Source organism: Gymnodraco acuticeps, unplaced genomic scaffold (assembly GCF_902827175.1).
Source record: "Gymnodraco acuticeps unplaced genomic scaffold, fGymAcu1.1, whole genome shotgun sequence".
NCBI lineage: Eukaryota > Metazoa > Chordata > Actinopteri > Perciformes > Bathydraconidae > Gymnodraco > Gymnodraco acuticeps.
This window is the reverse complement of record NW_022990692.1, coordinates 578,425-603,277: the sequence shown is the minus strand read 5'-3', so window position 1 is coordinate 603,277 and position 24,853 is coordinate 578,425. Positions and strand designations below refer to the sequence as shown.

Here is a 24,853-nt window from a genome sequence, read left to right as displayed (position 1 = left end):
CAGCTAATTAGCCTTTTTTTATAAAGTGTACTCACTTTGAAGAGACATTTGGCTAATGCTTGTCACCTTCACATTTCCAAACAATGTAATAATTCAGAAACAAATATTTTAAATAAATAAAACTCACACTTCATTGTAATGTTGACTGCATTACTGAACTGTCCTGTTTCAGACTCACACCAGTACACTCCACTAAGCCAGCTTCTGCTAATTGTGCATGTGGATCCAGTCATTGTCCCCCAGGAAGAACAGGGAAGAAGGTTGCCAGATTTCGAAAACCTCCTTACTCTCCACTCAGTGGAGTTTCCCTCACAGCTCAGTGACACAGGCGTTTTGGTGAAGTGCTGCACACTGTCAGGACTCACTGTGAGAGACGCTGCTGAGTTAATATCTAAAACACACAAAGAGGGGACATTTAAACCATGCAAACTGAAAAAGACAATGCATTGGCACAGCAAAACTTCTACTTAATTTACCCTGAAAAAACTAAACGGGAACAAACTAAAGTAGGAGGAAAACAAAAGTGAATGTCACAGTGTCTCAAATCCCACACACATTTTTTAATCATATGTATTGTTTATGTCTTAAACCATTTAACCAGCAGATAAATATCTTAAAACATATTCCCAACAAAACAAATAAAGAAAACACTTACCAGTTATATCTAATTACAATGTATTGTAGAAGTACTTATATTATTAGGTTTTGGATTTACAAAGTCTAAGGTTTGAACCATGGCGAACAACAACTCATGTGTCAGGATGAACTCGTGTTAAAATTCAGTCCAGTCCAGAAGCTGAATCAGTCAATTATCATTCTGTTTTAGAGAATAGTTTTGAAAACTGAAATATGACCTGATGCTGGTGTAAAAGAAAAGTTCCCAAAATAAGTGACTTTATTCAATTTTGCAATAATGGAAAAGTCAAAGCAAAAAGGACTCCAGAGTAGACAAACTTTGATCAATACATTTGTTGTGCTAACTAAATAAAGAAATAAAAAGGAACCACATACTGACCTCCAGACCAGACAAACTTGCGTTTGCTGTACAAACTGTAAAACACTGGATCTCCTGTTCCTGCTCTGCAGTAATATCCTGCTGTGTGTGTTTGTCCATCAATGATGAAGAGATCCTGTTCAGTCCCATTCTCGCTGCCAGGTAGCAGCTCATAGCTGTAAGAGTTGCCTGACAGTCTGGGAACAGCCTTATACCAGTAGAAGCTCCAGCCAGCAGAAGGATGATCAACCCTGCAGTTTAGAGTTACTGAGGCTCCAGGACTCTGCCATGATGGAGACACAGTGACGACAGGCAGAGGTCTTTCTGTTGGAAAGTGATTTAATGATAAAGTTATGATGTATAATTGGTGGGTTACATGCACTCCTTGGATTCTACATATTTTCTACAAACGTATATAAAAAATAGTTTTTATTTTATTTTATATCGAGCAAAAAAAGTCAACTGATGATAAATGACTTTGTCAGATACTGTCAATTTGGAACAAAATCTATTTGTCACCTTATTATGTAATGAAGTATAACATGGTTTGTTTGTAAAATATTATCTTTATGTAAATGCTTTGATGTATGAAACTGATCCATTACATTACATTACATTGCATTTAGCTGACGCTTTTGTCCAAAGCGACTTACAATAAGTACATTCGACCAGGAAGACACAACCTTGAAGAAAACAGAATCATATAAGTATATCAGGTTTCATAGAGCCAAACATTTCAAGTGCTACTCAACTGGCTTTAGGTAATCCAGTCCTTTATTAGTATAAAAGTGCTTCGTTAATCGTTCTAACGCTCGAAGTGGAGTCGAAAGAGATGAGTTTTCAGTTTGCGCCGGAAGATGTGCAAGCTATCTGCCGTCCTGATGTCAATGGGGAGCTCATTCCACCATCTTGGAGCCAGGATAGCAAACCCACGTGTTTTCGCCGATGGGAACTTGGGTCCCCCTCGCAGCGAGGGCGCAACGAGTCGTTTGGCTGATGCAGAGCGTAGTGCACGCGCTGGGGTGTACGGTTTAACCATGTCCTGGATGTAGGAAGGGCCAGATCCATTCGCAGCACGGTAAGCAAGTACCAGTGTCTTGAAGTGGATTCTAGCAGTTACCGGAAGCCAGTGAAGGGAGCGGAGGAGCGGAGTGGTGTGGGAGAATTTAGGAAGGTTGAAAACCAGACGAGCCGCTGCATTCTGGATGAGCTGCAGAGGTCGGATGGCACATGCAGGTAGACCAGCCAGGAGGGAGTTGCAGTAGTCTAGGCGTGAGATAACGAGAGCCTGGACCAGAACCTGAGTCGCTTTCTGAGTCAGCTGGGGACGTATCTTCCTGATGTTGTAAAGCGTGTATCTGCAGCAGCGGGTTGTAGCAGCGATGTTTGCAGTGAAGGACAGGTTGTTATCTAGGGTCACACCCAGATTCCTTGCAGTCTGAGTCGGGGAAACAACTGAGGTGCCGATGTTGATTGTCAGGTCAAGAGTTGGACAATCTTTTCCCGGGAGGAAGAGCAGCTCAGTCTTGTCAAGGTTGAGCTTGAGGTGGTGAGCAGACATCCACTGAGAGATGTCAGCTAGACAAGCAGAGATGCGTGCGACGACCTGGGTCTCTGAGCGGGGAAAGGACAGAATTAATTGGGTGTCGTCAGCGTAGCAGTGGTAAGAAAAACCATGCGGGCTAATGACTGATCCGAGCGAGTTTGTGTACAAGGAGAAGAGGAGGGGACCAAGAACAGAGCCCTGAGGGACCCCCGTAGTTAATTGACAAGGGTCGGACTCAGACCCTCTCCAAGTCACCCTGTAGGTACGGTCTTTCAGGTATGAGGTGAGGAGGGAAAGTGCAGAGCCTGAAACTCCAAGTTTTTGGAGAGTGCGAAGGAGGATCTGATGATTCACCGTGTCGAATGCAGCAGACAGGTCCAACAGGATGATGACAGAGGAGAGGGATGCAGTTTTGGCAGTGTGCAGTTCCTCCGTGACAGCAATGAGAGCAGTTTCTGTGGAGTGACCTGCCTTGAAACCAGACTGGTGCGGATCCAGAAGGTTGTTCTGATTGAGATAACAGGAGCGTTGTTTAAAGACAGCGCGTTCAAGTGATTTAGACAGGAACGGGAGGAGAGAGACAGGCCTGTAGTTTATAACATCAGACGGGTTGAGAGTGGGTTTCTTTAGGAGAGGGTTTACTCTTGCCTCCTTGAGACTGTTTGGAAAGTGACCAGAAGTTAGAGAAGTGTTGATGAAATGGGTGAGAAACGGTAGAATATCAGGAGCGATAGTCTGAAGGAGGTTTGAAGGGATAGGGTCCAGAGGACAGGTGGTAGGGCGGGCAGAGGTAATGAGGGTAAGAACCTCACTTGGAGAGAGAGGGGAAAAGGAGGTTAGTGTGTTGGTGGAAGGAAGGTCTGGTGACCCAGCGGTGAGTAAAGGTGAGTCAGAAAAAGAAGAGCGAATATCATTAACCTTTTTTTCAAAGTGGGTAACAAAGTCGCTTGACAGAAGTGAGGAGGGGGGGAGGAGCTTTTGGAGGGTCCAAGAGGGTGGAGAAGATGGAAAATAGTTTTTTAGGATTGGAATAGGAAGATTGGATCTTATCTTGAAAGAAAGTGCTTTTTGCCTGATTATTATGTGCCTGATTATTATGTGTGATCCCCGTCAGTCTTGTTGTTCTTATTTTAATACTCGTGATTTTGTGATAACACAAAGCACAGGATTGTACAGTATACTTCACCTGCCCATACAGCATCAGTGGAGCTGTTCAAACATTAAAATAATTTACAGATTATATATTAGAACTTATCAAACTGCGTGTTCATATCAATATGGCTCATAAATAAATAAAAAATGCTTTTATTGAACTTGGTCATGGTGGTATTACTTTGATCACTTACCTGATACATTTAGATAGATTTTATTGCTTCTTATTGTTGAGCCCCCATGCTGGAAAAGACATTGGTATTCACCACTGAAGTTTGTAGTTAGATGGGGTAATTTATAGCTCTCATGTTGGCCGTAAGGGAGAAATCCTTGACCATCCTTGTACATTGAGTAAAACCAGCCGCTGTCTTTGTCTCCTGTAATGTCACACTTGAAGGTAACAGACCCTCCAAAAAAAAAAGTTGTCCAGTTTGGCTCAATGGTCAGCACAGCATCTAGAAACCATCACAAGATACATGAAGTAAAATGTATTTTCTTTTTGTCAAAACATAAATAATAAATTGACAAAACGGTACACACAAAAAAGAGGATGTTGTTTGGAGAGTTAAATAGGTATTTTTTTTGCTTTACTTAGTAAACAACAAGAAAGAAAATTGTATAATCACCTTGAGCTTGTCCACGGTAAAGTAAATTCAGCACTGAAAAAAGTTTGAAACTAAATCAGACATTATTAAAATTAAAGAAATTACATATCATAACCTCAGGCATATATAAAGATGTAACAATGGAAATTAAAACAGGAATAGTACTCACATAAAAACCCCAGTAGAGAGAGCAAAGTGTGTCCCATCTTCACATCCAACACTGATAAACTGTTCCTCTGTTTATGAGAAATTCTTCCAATGTAATATTGGAAAAGGAAGTTGTTTGTTATCTTCTTTACACGGCCTGGACTTCCTTCCCTTTTAGACAAAGCTAACAAAACAGAGCAGCCTTTAACACAGCACATTTGTTTTGCACCTTGGTTTAGGTATCCTCTAATGATGAAGAGAGGTAAGGTATTAAAATATCCTTCCTGGCGTAGATAAGATCATACTGTCGACTCGTGCTTCTTCACAAATGGTCAGTAATTATTGATACTGCTACTGTATAAAGACTGCTGCATGAAGTCAAAAAGTGTTCTTTCTAGAACAAATTAAGTGATAAAATTGCATGGATCGTAGTCACTTTATAATCCATGGGCCTTCTCACCAATATTGCATGTGAAACTGAGTGTAACAGCTTTAACCCAATAGTTGAAATGCAGTGCTGGAGTGTTATGGGGAATGTGAAGAGAGACAAAGTCCTGCCCCCTCCTCGAGATCGACTCTACTTTAAGGGGGCAACATTTCATATCTTCATCATTCATAATAAAGCAATCATTTGAATACAGAAAATGTTTTGTCCAGGTGCAAAATTGTATCACAACAGTTGTACAAAAATGACTTAATGCCATAATAATGATTGAAATAAATAAATACCACAACACTTCAGTAGCTGTGAAGTTTTAAAGTTTCCACTTCCATGCATGAGTGCAAAGCTAAGGAAGTGAACCTTAAGCAATCAATTGTTTAGTTATTAGTTAGGAGTTACATGTACATGACATCAGACCCTGCTGCCAGACTTCAGAAGGACTATTTGTATAGAGTAGGTAAAGTATCAGATAAAGTAGTTTGACACCACCTTGTGGTCATATATCGAAATACATATTCTATTATAACTGCACAGTGAGTGGAGAAAAAATAAAATAGAATATTCTCAGTAAAACATACTTACATAAATTGGAAAAATTAATGTTGGCTGTAGTGCGTCAGTAGATTCCCTTCTTCTATCTCTCTACATAGAAAATACTGTATGTTTACCCATGGACAATGTAGGAACCAGGGACGTACCTTGCGAACAGGCAAGGCAAGCAACTGCTTGGGGCCCCGGACCAGAAGGGGGCCCCCAAAGAAAGTAGATTAAGAAGGTACACAGCAACGACAACATGAAACACCCTTTAATTTACTGCAACGACATGTCGGGAAACCCCCTCAAGGCGGTCCCACGCATAGCGTGCCGTAAAATGCTGCTTCCTATCTTAAAGGTCCCATGTCATGCTTTTCCGGTTATTACCCGTCCCCTTGTGTGTTATGTAGCTTTTTCTGCATGTAAACGGTCTGCAGAGTCACAAAGCCCTCAAAGTACACCTTGTAGCGAGTAAAACTCTAACACAGAAAATACATGTTGCCCCAGACGCCTCGTTGGAGATTTCTCTTTTTCTTCCAGGAACCAAGTGACGTAACGACGACCCAATGGACCAATCCGTGGAGCTCCTCACACACACCCTCTCTCTCTCTCAGCGGCAAAACCTTGATGCGCTGGGGGGGGGGGGGTGTGCGGGTGCTAGTGGAGCCTCGGAACTCGTGATGTTCCGCTGTATCATATGTGTAATTTGTGGCACAATTCAAACGGGATAGAAAGATAATCTTTCTCTCGCCAGTGACTTCAATACATACGAAGGGAGGGACTTTGCCTCTCTATAAAGCAAATGTAAGGGTGAACTACTGTATCCTTATAAATAAAAAACAAAATACTAGTTTTATTTTATATAGAGCTAAAAAAGTCAACTGATGATAAATGACTTAGTGTCAGATACTGTCAATGTGAAAACAATCCATTTGTCACAGGTAATAAAGTATAACAAGGTTTGTTGGTAAAGTATTATCTTTATGTAAATGCTCTGATGTAAGAAGTTGATCCCTGTCTGTCTTTAGGTCCTTATTTTGAATACTCTTGATTTTGTGATAACCTAAAAGCACAGGATTGTACAGCATACATCACCTGCCTTTACAGCATCAGTGTCGCTGTTCAAACATTACAAAATTTAAATAATTTACTGATTATATACAGTGGTGGAAATAAGTATTTGATCCCTTGCCGAGTTTGTAAGTTTACCCACTTAAAAATAAATGAACAGTTTATCATTTTAATGGTAGGTTTATTTTAACAATGAGAGTAAGAATATCAACAAGAAAATCCAGAAATTGACATTATATAAAAGATACAAATGTATTTGCATTTAACTGTGGAAAATAAGTATTTGATCCCCTTACAACCAACAAGAATTCTGGCTCTCACAGACCTGTTACATCAGTCTTCTTACTTTAAACAAGTACTCCTAATATCAACTTGTTACCTTTATAAAAGACACCTGTCCACAGAATCAATCAATCAGATTCCAACCTCTCCACCATGAGCAAGACCAAAGAGCTGTCTAAGGACCTCAGGTTACAAGATTGTAGACCTGCATGCACAAGGCTGGAATTTGCTATAAGACCATCAGAAAGCAGCTAGGTGAGAAGAAGACAACTGTTGGTGCGATTATTCGGAAATAGAAGAAAATGGGCATCAATCGCCGTCGGTCTGGAGCTCCACACAAGATCTCTCCTTGTGTGGTATAGATGATCATGAGAAAGGTGAGGGATCAGCCAAGAGCTACACGGGTAACCCATAACTCAGATCAGCTCCAAGTACATTGGTGTCCATCTAGATAATACACTCAGCTGGAAGGCGCATGTTCAAGGTCTGTGCTCTAGACCAGTGGTTCCCAAACTTGTTGTGCCCAAGGCACACCAAAGGACAAGTAAAAATCTCAAGGCACACCTATTGTGAAAAATAGCCCTTATAACACGTGTTATCACTCATATCATGTAAAATATCTGTAAATGTGCATAATTATTTACTAATGCCAAATAAAATGTGACAAAGACAACTATATTACTCATGAAATATTTATTAACGAAATATTTCAGAAATTAATTTGAAACTTTATCAAATTAGGCTTCATCAAAGCAGCAACACACTAATTTAAACCTGACAGGTCACAACATTAAAAATGAGGCAAAGGAAACTCAGCAGAAATTCAGCACAGAGAACTGTCAATGCAAGGAAGCTGCATTGTCCATGGTCCTGAAATACAAATTATAAATGTAACATTTCAGCAATCAGCATTGAAACATGTGCTATTGTAAATATTTTGCCGACTTACAAATTAGTGAGATACAGGTGCCTGTCGGGGCGCGCAGACGTTTTTAATCCTTGGTTGCACTGAGGAGAGGGCCACTCGCAAGTCCTGTTCAACAGAGAGCCGTGACCTCCAGTTGTTCTTCATGTAAATCAGAGTAGAGAACGCCAACTCCAGAGATGGGGTCGTTACTAAAAAAATGTAATATATTACATATTACTTTTAAAAAAGTAATATATTACACTACTTCGTTACTATCTGCATAAAGTAACTCGTTACTTTACTGGTTACTTTACTCGCCGAGCACGTACGAACTGCGCATGCGTTAGTGGCAATAACTTTCCTTACCAGCAGGCGGCGGTAGTGTGTATTTGTCATTCAAAACAGGCAACAACCGGAAGACAGAGAAGAAGAACAGACTATGTGATATAAACAAACAACAAATAGCGTGTGCGGTAGCTTCACCTTAGCATGTGTTCTTTGCAGGTGTGTGTTGAGGTTTGACGTGGTGTTTCCAGCAGTGGATAACAGCTTCTGGCCTGGACACAGTTTGCACCTCACCGTCACATTCCTGTCTATTCTTCGGACGAACTCAAAATAATGGGCATACCTCCACCCCTCGAAAGTTATCGCTGACTCAGCCATGTTTATGCAGCACTGCACGTGGAGATGTGGACGCACAAGTCGCGCAGATTACGTACATATAAACCTACAAATTACTGATATAGTAAATTAAAAAATAATTATTTTTGTGTAGAAATTGCAATAATAACGTATGGTTGTCACAAAATCCCACGGCACACCCGGACTTGCCTCACGGCACACCAGTGTGCCGCGGCACACCGTTTGGGAACCACTGCTCTAGACTTCAACAGCGATTATACTTTCTGTGTAGACTCCGGGCTTTCGGAAGTTTCATGTTACTGTTCTATCATGCAGTGTTGGAGAGCATCATGAGGTATGGTATTACTGCCTGGTACGGTAACTTGACAGTGCAGTCAAAGTCACAGATCGCTCGCCTGGTACAGACTGCTATGAAAATTATGGGGGTTAAAAAACACCCATCTCTCCGAAACATATATGAGCAGTCCATTATCAGACAGGCAAAAAAAAAAAGTGTCTGATCCCACCCACATATTCCACCCAGAATTCCAGCTCCTACCTTCTGGTAGAAGATTCAGGGTTCCCAAGAGTAGGCTGAACCGCTATAAGCACTCCTTCCTACCTATGTCGATTAAGCTTCTTAACATTCACATGAAATTAAATGTAGTCAAATGTAATGAAATGTACTTTTTAAATGTTGGCCATGAGGGTAGTGCAATAGGTCGCCATTGTCAGTATGTGTGTATTGTGTTTGTTCAAACGGTGTATGATTGATCATATGTGTATGTCTCTTAATGTCCACTGTTTGTATATGTACATGTATGCGGAACTGCAGGACGGAGTCCAGAACAAATTCCCTTACGGGGATAATAAAGTATATCGTATCGTAAACGGGAGGAACTTACCCTTTCATGCATGAATTATGAAAGCCTCAGTCAGGATTTTTACCAAGTGTTATTATTGCTCTTGGGGCATGAAAAACAAGATTTGAACTTTTTTTTTTTTAAATCTAGTTTTTTCAAAGAGATTTTTATATGTCCACTCAGGTGGACAGTATGCGTTCAGGGTTTGAATTGAAGAGATGTACATTTTGAAAAAATGATAAATAAAGATGTGCAAACTTAAAATTACTTTATAATAATATGAGTATATTGATTTACAGCCCAAAAAGATATTGCAGATGAAGTATTTTCAAGAATAACCAGGGCCAGGGGCCAATTTGAGGCCCCACGCACAGTTATTTGATGAGTGCTAGTGGAACCGTGCCGCGCCACCCTAATTGCGCCACATAAGCGCATAGGTGCGCCTCAGATGAGGCCCCCCTCCGCAAGGTGTGGCCCCCTCCACAAGGTGAGGCCCCACACAGTCTGCATGATCTGCCTGTAGGGAGGGACGGCCCTGGGAACAACAGCAGCAGTACCAGTATGAATTGTAGTTGAAATATAGCCAGTGATGCATGACGTCCACTGTAGTGGACAGGTGGTTAATCATGATTTCCTGCAAACATAAAATCAATACTTTGATCATTTATGAATTATATGATTCCTTAGTTGTTACTTGATGTCACCACCTTTTTTATACCTGCAGGGGACGCTTTCCATAAAAGGATTGGCAAGATATAGATGGGTGACTTGGTCCATGTGGCTTTCTGTCGTCCATCTTGGTTTAGAGACATGTATCATGCACTTACACTGACTTGACACTGAGTGGCAGTGTATGGGATGATGCAATAGGGTCCTATGTAGTGGCTGATGGTGCAACTATTCCAAAAAAAAAACAATGCAAGAAAACACCTTTTGAATAGCTGTCCACTGGAGTGACCTCTATGCATGAAAGGGTTAATGATCTCAAGGCAGCTGGGAGCACAGTCACCAAGAAAACTATTGATAACATACTACACCATAATGGATCAAATTCTGCAGCGCCTGCGAGGTCCCCTGCAAAAGAAGAACATGAAAAGCCTGTCTGAAGTTTGGCAATGAACATCTGAATCATTAGAAAAAAGGCTTGGGAGAAGGTTATGTGGTCCAATGAGACCAAAATCGCGATCTTTGGCATCAACTGTTTGGAGGAAGAGAGATACTGACTATAACCCGAAGAACACCATCTCCCCCATTAAGCATGGAGGTGGAAACATTATGCTTTGGGGTGTTTCTCTGCTAAGGGGACAGGATGACTTCCCTGCATCGAGGACAGGATGTACGGGGCCATGTACCGCGAAATATTGGCCGATAGCCTCCTTCCCTCAGCTAGGACACTGAAAATGGGTCATGGATATGTTTTTCAGCACAACAATCAACCTTAACATACGGCCAAGGCAACAAAGGAGTGGCTAAAGAAGAAGCACACTTAGGTGATGGAGGGGCCTAGCCAGTCTCATAGAAAATATGTGGAGGGAGCTGAAGCTTCGAGACGCCAAGCATCAACCTCAAAACCTTAAGGATTTGGAGAGGATCTTCAGAGAGAGATGTTCACAAACCTGGAGACCAACTACAAGAAGTGTCTGACCTCGGTGTGTCCAACAAGGGTTTCTCCACCAAGTACTAAGACGTGTTTTGCAAGGGGATCAAGTACTTATTTCCCACAGTTAAATACAAATCAATGTTTATCTTTTATATAATGTCAATTTCTGGATTTTTTATTTGATAGTCTTACTCTCAATGTTAAAATAAACCTTCCATTAAAATTATAGACTGTTAATTTCTTTATAGGTGGGCAAACTTACTAAATCTGCAAGGGATCAAATACTTATTTCCTCCACAGTACATAAAGTACAAAGTGTTTTCTTTTTGTCAAAAAATGTATTATACATTGACCAAACCGATGTTTTTTGGAGGGCATTATCAAACTGACAAATATATCATAACCTCAGGCATTTAAAAAGTTGTATCAATGGTAATTAAAACTGGAAAAGTACTCAGAGAATAACCCCAGCGCGCAGAGCAAAGTGTGTCCCATCTTCACATCGAACACTGACTCTATCTCTTACACATACGTCCACTTTAACACAACAAATTGAGGAAGACTAACAGAGCACTGTGGGAGGAAATCGGATCTGATGTCAACATGAGCTCATTGGTATTTTACACATTTCCTAAGAATTACTAGTGTCTATTTCCTTCCTGTTTTACATTGGCATGACTACTTCATGCTCATTAATGCAAATACATTTAAACTTCACTCTCAAGATCCCACTTTAAAAATGTATTTTAGAGTAAATAGTCATTTTTGCTCAACTCATATCTCAGTACAAATGGATGGCAGTATTATACTTGTGTTTGAAAGGCAGATATATTTAACGCCAACAGTTAGATGGTTCATCGAGACAACTGCAGAACGATTTAACCTCTTCGTCATTCTTTACCTGACCTTTATTGCATTTGTAATTCTGATCATTTATCATGCATTAGTCTAGAAACACAAGACAAATGTCAGGATTCTTTGGTAAAATAGGCATCTTGTAAACCTCTAATATTAGATGTTTCCACTGCTTAAACACTATAGTAATAACAAGGGCAGGTGATTCAAAGTGACACACTTCTGTCGCCTCAAAGCATGACTGTACTGGATCATAAAAGGGAGGATGATGAAACCCATCAAACACCTTGTGAACATAAAAATAAAGTAGAAGCAAGTAAATCAAGTTTATTGATGCAAAACAAATCATGCATTTTTTTTTAAAATACACCTAGATTAAAGCCATAGCATTTCCTTTCAATGATTTGCTATTACATTAAAGGTGGGGTAGGTAAGTTTGAGAAACCGGCTTGAGAGACACTTTGTTATATTCCATGGAATGCTCTTAACATCCCGATAGCAATGAATATCTTAAGTGCTTTGACAAAAAAAACATAAACAAATTTCATCTGTGGAAGCCGTAGAACTGTAAAAAGCACGACCAATCATTTTAGCCGGCCCGGCTAAAGTAACTGGATGGCCTACCTGCCTGTCAGCCTTCCATCTGTGCACAAACGTATCTCGTGCCCTCATTGGTCATGTGCGCGTTTGTGTGTGTTGGAGGAGGGGCTCTGTAAGGAAGTGGCAGATTGTTTCCGGCTGTGTATTTTCAAATTCTAGCGCACTCGAGCTGATTTCTCCAAAATTACCTACCCCACCTTTAACTGTACAAAATACTGTCTGATAAATGGAGAGCAAAGCTGCAAATAAGGTTTAATTAACAAAGGTTTCGTTTTGGTATGTTGCTTCCATTCCTCTTGTCCTTACAGAAGACATTGTTCGATCTGTAAGAAACCAAAGAAGAAAGAGATTACACTTTTTAAAGAATTAGGGTGTTTCATGACAGATTACTCCAATTTACAACATATTTAACAATATATGAAATATATAAAGAGATTGATCTGAATACTTACATGATATCACGCTGCATTTTTACCAAGAGCTGTTCCTGGTTTGAGCTCAGAATAAACAGTTTCATCCGCTGGTGCAGGACTTGACTTCCCTATGAATTAAGAGATTATTATTATTTATTTTTTTACAGTATTCCCCCCAGTTAACAATGAAAATGTACTGGTATACACAATCCTCCGGTTCATTTGTCTTTCCTGTTAGAAGGATCAGGAGAAAGCATAAAAAGACAATACTTATTGCATGTTTTTGTTAGAACATAATTCAAATACTCACCCTTCTTAGAAATGTGTTTGAGCTCGAGCACAGAATATGTGACATCCATGGATTCATCTGAAATGTACAATTTATTTTATATTTAAAAGAGTGAACCTTGAATTGTCATATTCCAGTATTTATATGTAATATACTGTACCATTTGCAGGTTCTTCAGGGCCTTTGACTGTTTCATAGAGACAAGCATTATCTGAAGAGAAATCAAAATCAAACCAAATATATAGTAAAATCCATTTATATGAACTCTTACATTTTTTAAAACAAGTAATGAGAAATGGATATGCTACTCGGTTAATAACGTTAACAGTACATTCAAAAAATATTAAGGATTCAGGCTGACTCTGGAGAACAGAAGCATATTCTCTTTGGTTAGTTTCGTCTTGGTTGATCATGTGGTCTGTAGCAGGGCCCTGATTGGTCTTCTGAGATCTGGTGGGCAAAACACATGTAGTAAATGAAGTGGATTTATGAAAGGAACATATTACTGCTGTCATGTTCATAATAAAAAAAAGTAGAGTTTTGTACCAACCTGCTATAGCATGAATCTGTAAAAAAAAGAAGACATTTGCTGCTTTTTTATTTATGTGTATGTGATTACATTAAATTAAAGCTTATATCAGAAGAAAATGATCTTACCTTTTGACTTTCTGTATAAATACAGTAACAGCAGCAGGAGAATAATCAGTAAAACTCCACAAAGCAGCCCAACGATCGGAAGAACGGGAAATTGAGAGTCTTTTCCTGGTCCGGACGCTGCTAATTTAAGTAATCTTTATTAATATTATATCTCTAACACTTTCCTGTAATTCAGATGAAACTAAGCTTTCTATATCTCAGGCTGTAACACAGCTTACAAAAAAGGAAGGTTTTTTCTTTAAATCATACTTACATTTTACTGACAACCAACTCTCTGGTGACGTCCAACCATCTGCTGAATCTCTCTGTTTACATTTATAAAAGCCTTCATCTGACTTTGACACTGCAGAGATGGTCAGCTCGCTTCTGGTATCATTCTGGATGAGTTTGTCATTTTTATAGAAATCCACATTATAAACGGTTTCTGTCTTTAACTTGCAGCTAAGAGTGACAGGACGTCCCTCTGCCACAAGACGGACAGGACTCACCAGGATAATTTCACCATCTGAAAAAAAAATCAAAGAATATAAAGGCTTTATCAGAGACATCAGCTTTTGCAGATTTAATACGTTTAGGCACAATTGGTCTAGTCTGGCGGAAGCTGAAATGTCAGGTAGATGTATGAGAACATTAAAACACAGAATATTATCTTTGATCTTTCAGAGAAGTGACCCTGGACTTCACTTCGCATATTAGCCTTTTTTATTCATTTTGAAGATATGTTTGTACGGTGGCCGGCAGGTGCAAACGCGGAACAACGGCCCAAAACGCATACATATGCAGGAAACACCTGCAAATAATGAAATGAAAAACAAACAAACCCCGAAAACAAACGCAACAAAAAAACGCTGCAAATACCAAAACGATATGCAAAGTCCAAAGCACGTACAAAAAAAAAACATTCCGGAAGTGCTCCAGGCCTCTAGGGGGCGCGCTATGTGGAACAGATTGATGTATGACCAGACATAGAAGAGGCTTCTCAATACTCAAATTTCCCCTCCTCGACTCCTCGGTCCTCCGGTAGTGACCCGGAAATGAATTTCAGCACGCCATTTTGAAGGACGTCTCATTTCTCTAAATGCACACCAAGGACCGAGGATCGAGCATCGAGGAGGCTCTCTGGAGGAGCTATAACCGAGGATACACTGATGGTTCCTCCACGGCTCCTCCGCGGATGCATTTCCGGGAACGGTGGAGGCGTGACGCACGGCCGGACTTATCTCAGCCAATGACAGCTCTGCATGCATCCCCTGGATATTCTTTTAGAAACTGCTTTCATCGCGATGCGATGTTTCCAGAGAGAACAGCTGTGAGGTTCGTGCAGAAAGCAGAGCAGTGTGTATAATATATATCACTCAGTATAACAGGCCTACATTACTCTCTTTATTTGCTTTAGTTTAGTAGATATCTACAAACAAAGAGTCGATATTTTTCTAAAACCATTTAGTGCTTCACATAATAAAATACACAACGGCTGTAGCCTGATTATGCTTTAGGAGCTGTAGGTGCGTGTGGTACAGTGTGTAGGGTACAGTGTGTAGGTGTGTGTGTTGTACAGTGCGTAGATGTGGCGGACAGACGTGTCTCAGTTGGTTTGGTGTCCTCTGCTTACTTTTAATACTTGTAAATACAACTTTTGGTAATTTCAATTCCCCATTTCAGCGACCACAGAGAGGGGGGGGGTATATCCAGTCTCTGATTGTGTTACGTTATTATGAGAGTGCTCTCATACTTTAAATTGTATATATTTATATAAATATATTTGTGTGTGTGTGTGTGTCCGCATCTGTAGCCTGTTATTGTCTCATTATACCGCACTCTCAATTAATTCAAAGTAAATATATAAGTGGTCATGAACACATCTGTCCATCAGACAGAGGGCTGCTGTGCCTCCTGTCATCATTAATGGACGTCTCTTTAAAATGACCTCTCAGAGGAGAGGAGTTCTCATTTCTCTAACTGCCTGCTGCTTCCCCTTCTCTCTCCTCGGTTCCCCTCCTCAGTCCTCCGCTCGCATCTCCTCTGGGCGGGACTAACGGTACGTCCACACAGCAGCGCTCAAAAAATCTTGGAGGTGGGCGTATCTGAAGCTTGGGGATTTTTTGCGAGCAACGCGAATCTCCCGCCCCCGACATACAAAGCAATAGCAATGTTAAAACGAAGTAAACTGGATATAAAATCCCCAAACAGGCGAAAACCTACCAGTTTCACCCACTGTCTTTGCCACCTCCCTCCATGCCTGGTTCCTCCGGTTTGTATCCCGGTAAGTTAATAGGGACTGGTCATAAAGAACCGGGTGATTTGTTACCGCAATAACTAATTTCTCCTCCATTTTTAGGAATATAGAAAATGAACTGCGGTATGTCACTCCCAGCTTTCACGCGGTTTGATTGGCTAGCGCTTGTACTGTCAGATTTGCATAAACAGGATTTGATTGGCTGACGCTTCCACCTCAGCTTCAAAAGTTGAACATTGCTCAACTTTTGAATCCTGAAAATCCTGGAAATCTTCGCTTTGCTTCCCACAATGCAGTTCGGCGAAAAGTGAGGCAACGTGACGTCACCCCATTCAAAGTGAATGGGCTGAAGTGTTGGAAGATTTTTTTAACGCTGCTGTGTGGACGGGCCGAAGTCTCGAGGAGGGGAGTCGAGGAGGGGAAATTTAAGAATTGAGAAGCCTCTAGAGAGAACGAACAAGAGTGATGGAAATCCGGAGGAAAGAAAGTTCATTTAAGTGGAGAAAGATATAAGAAGGTAAGTTTTGTTTTGATACATAGAGCGTCATATTTATATAGCTAGCGTTAGCTACTACACCAGCTGAGGAGAGCTTCACGTGAAGAGAAGATAAAGTGAGGGAAGAACATTGTTAAAAGAGATGACAAATCAAGTGCAGGCAAATAACACGGGAGATAGTGAGTACCGCGGAAAAAGGACATTTGAATTCTTAGCAGTTTGTTTACTGTATATGTATGTATTTGTGTATGTTGCAATTATACAGAGCTTTAGCAATTGCCTGTAACTATGGTCATGCTAATAAAGCTATTGAATTGAATTGAGAGAGAAGTGACAAAATGTGAAGAGGGACAAAGTAATGACAGGATAGTAGTGTGCATTAGACATGCTCAAGAACAAATATAGAGAAGACATTCAAGGAGAGAGAGAGAGACAAAACACAGATTCAACGGTAAACATGATGTATCTTTCTATTTATTTATTAACCACTATTTAGACTATGTGTTTTTGATTGACTTGATTAAATGGATTTACTACATCAATGTATGTCTTTTCAGGCTACCATGTTTTGTCCTTTCTGTGGCCAACATCTGGGGACGGTTCAAGTGTTCTGTGACTCCTGTGGCAAACATGTACAGTTTTTGGCAGAAGTTGAACACAACAGTAAGTTCACTTTTTTCTGTTTCAAATGCAAGAAATAAGGATTCAACACACTACTCTGTTTAGAATACTAATTGGCAGATGCATACACTAGTTATCAGCATGAAGGACACGTTTCTTCATTGTCTGTTTATGTGAAATGTGTAGAAGCCATCATTAAATTGTAGACCAATGCATGATTAAATACACAAAACAGCTTATGTTATACATTCATAATTGTGTATTAGTTCTATCTTTATAGAGAACATTATACATTTAGAATCAGATTTTGAGACAGTGAGCGGCTGGGAAAGTCACACCGCCATGGGGCACAAATAGTTGCTGACGTGATGTTTTCTTCATTCTCAGGCATTCCATAAGGAGGGTCAGGAACTCACGCTTGGGACCACCAGTGTCCACTCCATCCTCAGTTTGTCCCTCATCATCAGTGAACTTAACTGACATCTCATGAGAGGGGTCGAATGCAACACACTCTCACTCCATAATCGTCCAGGAGCGACGTTTGGTCAGGGTCCCGTGGCGTGCAGTTGTGACGCTCCTAGGCTCCTTCAGCTTCATAAAGGGACGCAAATAGCTTTTAACTGATTGCAATGTATTCCCATCTGCGGCGGGATTTGACGCTCATGGAAGCACGGCATTCGTTTGTGTCGGCTGCCCTTAAAGGCAATGTGAGCGTCCATTCCCATTGGATAACGTCAAATCCCGCCGCAGATGGGAATACATTGCAATCAGTTGAAAGCTATTTGCGTCCCTTTATGAAGCTGAAGGAGCCTAGGAGCGTCACAACTGCACGCCACGGGACCCTGACCAAACGTCGCTCCTGAACGATTATGGAGTGAGGTGTGTTGTCGAATGAGGCACCTTTGAAGCCGCGGATTGCTCCATCCCACATATTGGCTCTATTAATATTGAACCTGCTGCAAGATGTATTTGTTATTTTTGCAGAGAGTTCTGCAACAATGTCCTCCGCAGTCAGGTATTCTGTGCTGGGAAAGACAAAGTGATGTATTGTAATATTAAATGATGAAGCTAGTAATAAGATTTACAGTATAGAATAGAACAATTAAGTGGTAATAGTAACAATTAATACCTTTGCTCCATTTTGTCTTCTGGCTCAGACTGGCTAAGTGGACACACATGTGTAGTTGCTGCAGTGAGAAGACAGTTGAATAATTATTTTCAAATACATAATATATGCATGACAGTCATATTTACAAAAGGATGTCGATCCTCTTCCTGGTTTATTTTCAATACATTGGGTTCTAAACTGACAACAGTACTTTTGTCATACTCCTGCACAATCCTTGTAAACATTTGAAATGGATGCAACAAACAATATCTGATCTTCGAAAAATATTTGTGGGTGTTTTTTGTATCGTCTTCACTAAGATGTCAGATGTTGTAGGTGTCATTTGGAAATGTATGAAAGTATAATTGTTCTGTTTCCTGGCAATGTTACCCACTGTGATTGGAGGCTATACAAACAAATGTAAAAATAAAGATACACACCAAACAACTGTGTCAAGATGCAACTGTCAACATCGTTTACCTATAGAAGTGGTTCTGACCCAGAACCAGACTAGACCTCTTCCTGGAATAGGGTTGGTGCTCTATCCTAATTTTACCCAGGAAATAAGTGCACACAAAAGGTATTTATTGATTTCATGTTCACAAATTCAAACCTACATGGTATAATTAGATTTTTAATTAGTCTTACCCGATCAGACGCTGGTTGTGGGTGCCTGAGAGGCCTGATAAAGGTAAACAACAAATATATTCAAACTACTATACTGTTAAAACATTCTGCTTCTTGTGGCACAAAATAATATGTTGACAATGTTTTATTTTACCCTGGCAAACTGTTGTCCATTCGTGGAGTGCTCACTTTTGGAACATTTGGAATGTCCCACACCTGCATACACACAAATGACTGACTGAAATAAAAATAAATTCACTTTAATTAAGAATAAATGCCACGATAAATCCAAACTGACCAAGGTACATTATATTGTTGACCGTCCTTTAACTCTCACATTAGGATTTACATTGGGGCACAATAAACCAACTCCTCTCTGCACCTATAATATATCTATATGATGTCAAGAGTTACATTTAGGTGCACAGTGCTGTCTCTTGACTTGCAAGCTCTTTTACCAAACAAACTAACGCTAGCTGGGTAAATATGACGCTCTTTGTATCAAAACAAAACGTACCTTCTTATATATCGACTTTTTCCACTTCGATCAACTTTGTTTCCTCCGGCTTCAATTTGCAGCACTCTTGTTCGCTTTCTTTATGTCTTGTCAGACATCAATCTGTTCCACGCAGCGCGCCACCTAGAGGCCTGGAGCACTTCCAGAAAGTTTTTTTTTTTAAATGTGTTTTGGGATTTGTATGTGCTTTGGACTTTGCATATCGTTTTGGTATTTGCAGCGGGGTTTTTTTGCGTTTGTTTTCGGGGTTTGTGTGTTGTATTTAGTTTGCATCATTTCTGTAAATGGAGCGTTTTTTGGTTGTATTTGTTTTCAGGATTTGTTGTTTTTCATTTTAGGATTTGCAGCTGTTTCCTGCTGATGTATGCGTTTTTGGGCGTTGTTCCGCATTTGCACCTGCCGGCCACCGTACATTTGGCTAATGCATGTCACCTTCACATTGCAAAACAACATATTTCTTCAGAAACAAACATTTTAAATAATTAAAACTCACCATCTTTAGTGATGTTGACTGCATTACTAAACTGTCCTGTTTCAGACTCACACCAGTACACTCCACTAAACCGGCTTCTGGTTATTGTGCATGTGGATCCAGTCATTGTCCCCCAGGAAGAACAGTGACGAAGGTTGTTATATTTTGAAAACCTCCTCACTCTCCACTCAGTGGAGTTTCCCTCGCAGCTCAGCGACACAGGCGTTTTGGTGAAGTGCTGCACACTGTCAGGACTCACTGTGAGAGACGCTGCTGAGTTAATATCTGAAACACAAAAAAGTGACAAACAAAGCATTTATGTTTATTGAAGGCAACTTGAACATTACAAAAACAAGAAGCATTTCATCAACAATAAAGAGTGAGTGTCTAATTAATTCATGTAATGCATTTTTTAGAGAGTTGCTGAATGTAAAGAATTTGGAGTTGTTTGTAACATTGGTGAACTTTTATGTAAAACATGACCAAAAGGCATACAAAATATCTCAAAACTCACAAAAGAGTTCAGGGCTTCAAACCAGTACCACAGCTTACAATTGACCTGGTCCTTGTGTGAAGTAAAGGTTACCAAAATAAGGGAACTAAAAAAAAAGTCAAATCATACTGACCTCCAGACAAGACGAACACAAGTTTGCTGTACCAACTGTAAAACACTGGATCTCCTCTTCCTGCTGTGCACACATATCCTGCTGTGTGTGTTTGTCCATCAATGATGAAGAGATCCTGTTCAGTCCCATTCTCGTTGCCAGCTAGCAGCTCATAGTTGTAGGAGTTGCCTGACAGTTGGGGAACAGCCTTATACCAGTAGAAGCTCCAGCCAGCAGAAGGATGATCAACACTGCAGTTCATAGTTACTGAGGCTCCAGGACTCGGCCATGATGGAGACACAGTGAGGACAGGCTGAGGTCTTTCTGTTGGAAAGTGATTTAATGATAACGTTATGATTTATGATTGTATGGGTAACATACACTCCTTGCATCCTACATATTTTCTACAAACCTGTAAATCACATTCAAGGGTTAACTGTCCTTACTATAATAACAAAATAAAATCATATTTGTATTTACAGCAAAACAAAAGTAAACTGATGATGTATGACTTACCGTTAGATACTGTCAATGTGAAAACATCACTCCACAGCGTTTCAGACATTTCACCTTTCAGTCTGCCCATACACTGGTATTTCCCACTTCTTGATGAAGGAGCAAGGTGAGATTTCTGAGGTGTGTTTGACCCAGGTGTCCTCCAAGAAACTTCCCACTCATAGTCTCCTCCATCCTCAATTTCACATGTAAGAATGATCGTTTCTCCAGAATATATTTCAGGCCATTTGGGTTGCAGGGTCACAACGGCCCTGTTTGTGACTGTTAACCATCAAATTAAACAAAGGCAATGTTAAACATAAAACATAGAATTGTTTGTGTCAAATACATCATTTGCTTTCTGTATGACATAATATTAGGTGTTTTAATTACCGACTGCATCGCTGTACTCTGTGTAGTAAACAGGGTTTCCTCTTCTTCCTCTGCACCAGTAGACGCCTCCTCGTGAGACACTGATTCGGTCATTTGTGAGGAAAACAACATCTTGTGTCTTCAGGGGTTCAGAGGTGTTCCCTTTTTTGTACCAGAAGTATCTCCAACCAGAAGCTGATGATAGTCCTACAGAGCAAGTTAGAGTCACATTGCCCCCTCCTGGAGATATGTCTCTCAGCTGGGCCTTTGGTTTTGCTGTTTAATGTAGAATAAAGGTAACATTTTTTACAAGATGTTAGTTATTGTCCCTGTAAATAAGCCTTGCTTGACAAATAATACAAATGTATAATACTGTATATCTTATCCAGCACTCTTAGTAATATTATATCACTGTGTATGTTATAGTGAAAATATAGAGAAATAACTATGCTTATATTTATAACCACTGAAGTAGTTGGTTAACCTTGAGTATAAACGGCCATAAAACGGGGTGAAAATGTAAAAAGCCTTTTTTTTTCTTTGTTCATTGTCCAGTGTTTCTAAGATTAGGCAGATAATATAATTATGTTTCATTTTGGGTTTACTAAATGTCTGAAGCTTTTAGGTATATAAACTACTTACTTTCAGTTCTCAGTGTTATTTGTTCAGATTCTTCATCGCCAAATGTACAACTGTAAGAGCTCCCGTCTGACATTACTTGAACTGTGTTTTTTGCCATTAATGGTGACCGGTGGTTTCTGTGTGTTGTGATTAATGATCCGTCTCTGTAGAAGGCAGCATTCTCCTCTCTCTGAGTACGATGCCGACAGCGCAGAGTCACTGATTCTCCTTCAAACAAAGTGGACACAGGAATTTCCAGGATCACGTTTCTATCTGTGTAACACAAATGATTCATTATAATAGTATAACAACTAAATTAATAACACATTAGTACAAACAAATACTTCCAGTTATGAAGAATACATTTTCACATTTCATGAAAAAGGAATACATTGTTACCTGCACCGTTTGAATAGTGTTAAGCACATTAAGGTGGATTAATTTCTCGAATATATTGGTCTCTCTTCATAATTTGTCACAATTAACAAAAGTATAACAAGGTTTGTTGGTAAAGTATTATCTTAATGTAAATGCTTTGATGTAAGAAGCTGAGTTTTGTAAGAGGTATTTTTCTTCTTATTTGAATACTCTTTAATTTGCAATAACACAAAGCACAGGATTGTATAGTATACTTCACCTGCCTATACAGCGTCAGTGGAGCTTTTCAAATGTTAAAACTAGGGCCGAGACTTTAACGCGTTAATTAAGATTAATTAATTACACAAAAATTAACGCATTTTAATCGCACTTATTTTTGCACCGCGGAACGTTTCTCACTGGATGAGTTTCAGGCGTACCGATTATACTGGAGCACCAACTAACGTTCATGACTTCAGACAACAACAAACCACAGTGAACAAGTGGGAAATGTTGTTTTAAAAAACGGACGGATGGAAGCATCGATAAGAGCACGGTTGTGTGCAAATTATGCAAAAAGGAATTCGCATATCACCGCAGCACATCAAGCCTCAAGTATCACCTCAATGCAAAACATATAGCAGCTAGCGTGGACGTTAGCCTCTTTTATCGCGTTCACACCAAAAAGAGCCGGTACTAAAATTAGTTCATGAGAACCTTTTTACCCCCACGAAAGTCCCTGCTAGAGAGCAGAGAGCTGCTAGAGAGCAGGGACTTTCGTACGGCTCTCTTGTGAGAAAAGAGCTATATTTCTGATTGGCTGGGTGGATTGCAAACCACGCCCCGTAAAACTCCCAAAAAGTTTTGTGAAGCCGCCATTTTATTATCCTCGCATTAGCATTATTAGCATTAGCCCAGCGCAGAAACGCAGAGAGACTAACTTATGGCAACACAAAATAAAACATGGGAGCGGTGGAGATGAGGAGGTGTTGGCGTTCTGGCGATTTACTCGGAAGGCTGCTGGGACTCCCAGCAGCTTCTACTGAAGCCAGTCCCCAACTCCGGGGACTTCCGGCCGGGGACTTTGGGCGGCAGTATACGACGTGAAGTGGTTTGCGGCCTGCCAGTAAAACCAAAGCAGAAGAAGAAGAAGTGCCGTCAGTGGCTTCATTTGCCTAATCCACCCTCAGGTTCAAAGAGTTCTCATGAACTAAATTCTCATGAACCTTTGTGGGAAAAGTACTGCGGTGTGAATGCGCCTAATGGTATACTAAAATACTTGTGAAAAAAATTGCTTCTCACTGTTCTCAGGTCAAATATTTATGTGATTAAAAATGTGATTAATTTCGATTAATTAATTACAAATCGAGTCCCGGCTCTAGTTAAAACATTAAAATAATTTACAGATTATATATTAGAACTTGTCCAAACTGCGTGTTCATATCAACATGTCCAGCAGTGGCCAGTTCAAGTCCCCGACCAGACCTAATATGTGGAGTGTGGACTGCTACTTGGAGAGGTCCCAGTTCCCCTCCTGCCCTGCTGTGGTGCCCTTGAGCAAGGCAACGGACACCCCCCTTCCCCCCTCACTCCCATTGCTCCCCGGGCGCTGTGCAATAGCTGCCCACTGCTCCTAGTGCTAGACTCCTGGTCAGTGGCGGCCGGCCCATAGGCGCGCTAGGGGCACCGCCCCACCTCTTCCCACATACAAAATTAAAAATTAAAATAAATATATATTTAAAAAAATATTTTTTTATTTTATTTTTATTTTTAATAAACAAGGTAAATATTATATAATTGGTATCAGTAAAATGTATAATCTACAATAAAATCTCGTTTAAAATTGTGTTACGACGATGTCTAAAGTTACTGATAAGTCACATGTTTCCTGCCTGGCCTTGCCCATGTGTCATTACCTTTATATATACAGTCTGGTCATTACCCTCTCTCGTCTGGGCGGTAAGAAAGGAGCCCTCAACCAGTGCAGCAGCAGCCACTAGCAGCTGACTGTTGCTATCTGTAAACTATGATGCCGAAACATAATTTCAGCCAATCAGCGTCGTCAAATCTGATGATCACCGGGCGCCAATGTCAGCGCCCGGTCCAGTCTGTGAGTAGTTTGGACACTAGTGACTCGTATCCGGTGGGGTGACGCAGTACGGCAGTAGTTAATGAGGATGGCTTCATGTGCAGGTGGAGTCTCCGGACCTCGGTCTACACCCAATTCCGTTCAAGAGCTAATCTCCAATCCTTTCGAAAGGAGAAGTTTGGGAGATAAACTGTTGCTTAAAGACCTTGAACCGGACCAACCCAATTTGTATATATCGCAGCAAGCTCGTGAAAAAGACAAAACGTATCAACGAGGCTTCTCACGCAGCTGGTACACCAGAAAGGCATGGCTAGCTGGATGCAAACAGGTAAATGCTGTCTTTTGTTTCCCATGCTTGCTCTTCAAACAGCCGGGGACAGATACGATGTGCCCGTGGACTGTGACGGGGGTAAACGATATGAAGCATTTGTCCGAAAAAATTAAAAAGCACGAGTGCACAAAGTTACATATGACAAGTACCTTCAAGCTAGCCATGCTAGGCAAAGCTAACATAGCATAACAACACAGCCGTTAGCTCTGTTCAGAAACTAGACAAAAGTTAAACAAGTACAAACCACATACTGTCTGTGTCATGACGAATACAGTCGCTGGTTTATTTATGTCTGTATAGTCCGTTGTTGTGAGTGTGGACGGTCGGA

General features: G+C 40.4%; 1 protein-coding gene and 2 long non-coding RNA genes across 4 annotated transcripts in view; 1 reads left to right on the top strand and 2 right to left on the bottom strand.

Moving 5' to 3' along the window:
* The window catches only part of LOC117555506, an 82,630-nt gene that overhangs the window by 54,455 nt on the left and 3,322 nt on the right, over nt 1-24,853 (bottom strand). Inside the window, exons 4-20 of the mRNA XM_034230384.1 lie at nt 21,770-22,021; nt 21,149-21,403; nt 20,777-21,037; nt 20,282-20,584; nt 19,677-19,940; nt 13,832-14,083; nt 13,579-13,698; nt 13,472-13,487; nt 13,082-13,371; nt 12,943-12,999; nt 12,682-12,760; nt 9,998-10,061; nt 4,467-4,533; nt 4,319-4,351; nt 3,887-4,147; nt 1,016-1,318; nt 128-391 (exon numbers count right to left, since the gene is read on the bottom strand). Of these exons, the coding sequence (XP_034086275.1) occupies nt 128-391; nt 1,016-1,318; nt 3,887-4,147; nt 4,319-4,351; nt 4,467-4,533; nt 9,998-10,061; nt 12,682-12,760; nt 12,943-12,999; nt 13,082-13,371; nt 13,472-13,487; nt 13,579-13,698; nt 13,832-14,083; nt 19,677-19,940; nt 20,282-20,584; nt 20,777-21,037; nt 21,149-21,403; nt 21,770-22,021 (3,141 nt within the window). The remainder of the gene's footprint in view (nt 1-127; nt 392-1,015; nt 1,319-3,886; nt 4,148-4,318; nt 4,352-4,466; nt 4,534-9,997; nt 10,062-12,681; nt 12,761-12,942; nt 13,000-13,081; nt 13,372-13,471; nt 13,488-13,578; nt 13,699-13,831; nt 14,084-19,676; nt 19,941-20,281; nt 20,585-20,776; nt 21,038-21,148; nt 21,404-21,769; nt 22,022-24,853) is intronic.
* On the top strand, nt 16,219-17,482 carry LOC117555563. Its single transcript, XR_004570407.1, has 3 exons — nt 16,219-16,331; nt 16,868-16,973; nt 17,319-17,482. It is a non-coding gene; the product is annotated as an uncharacterized LOC117555563 (long non-coding RNA).
* On the bottom strand, nt 17,792-19,631 carry LOC117555564. 2 transcript variants are annotated; one of them, XR_004570408.1, is made up of 6 exons: nt 19,184-19,631; nt 18,821-18,904; nt 18,688-18,721; nt 18,520-18,585; nt 18,061-18,118; nt 17,792-17,956 (listed from the first exon to the last, which is right to left on the bottom strand). It is a non-coding gene; the product is annotated as an uncharacterized LOC117555564 (long non-coding RNA). The 2 variants fall into 2 exon arrangements; XR_004570409.1 differs by having other exon boundaries at nt 18,821-18,882.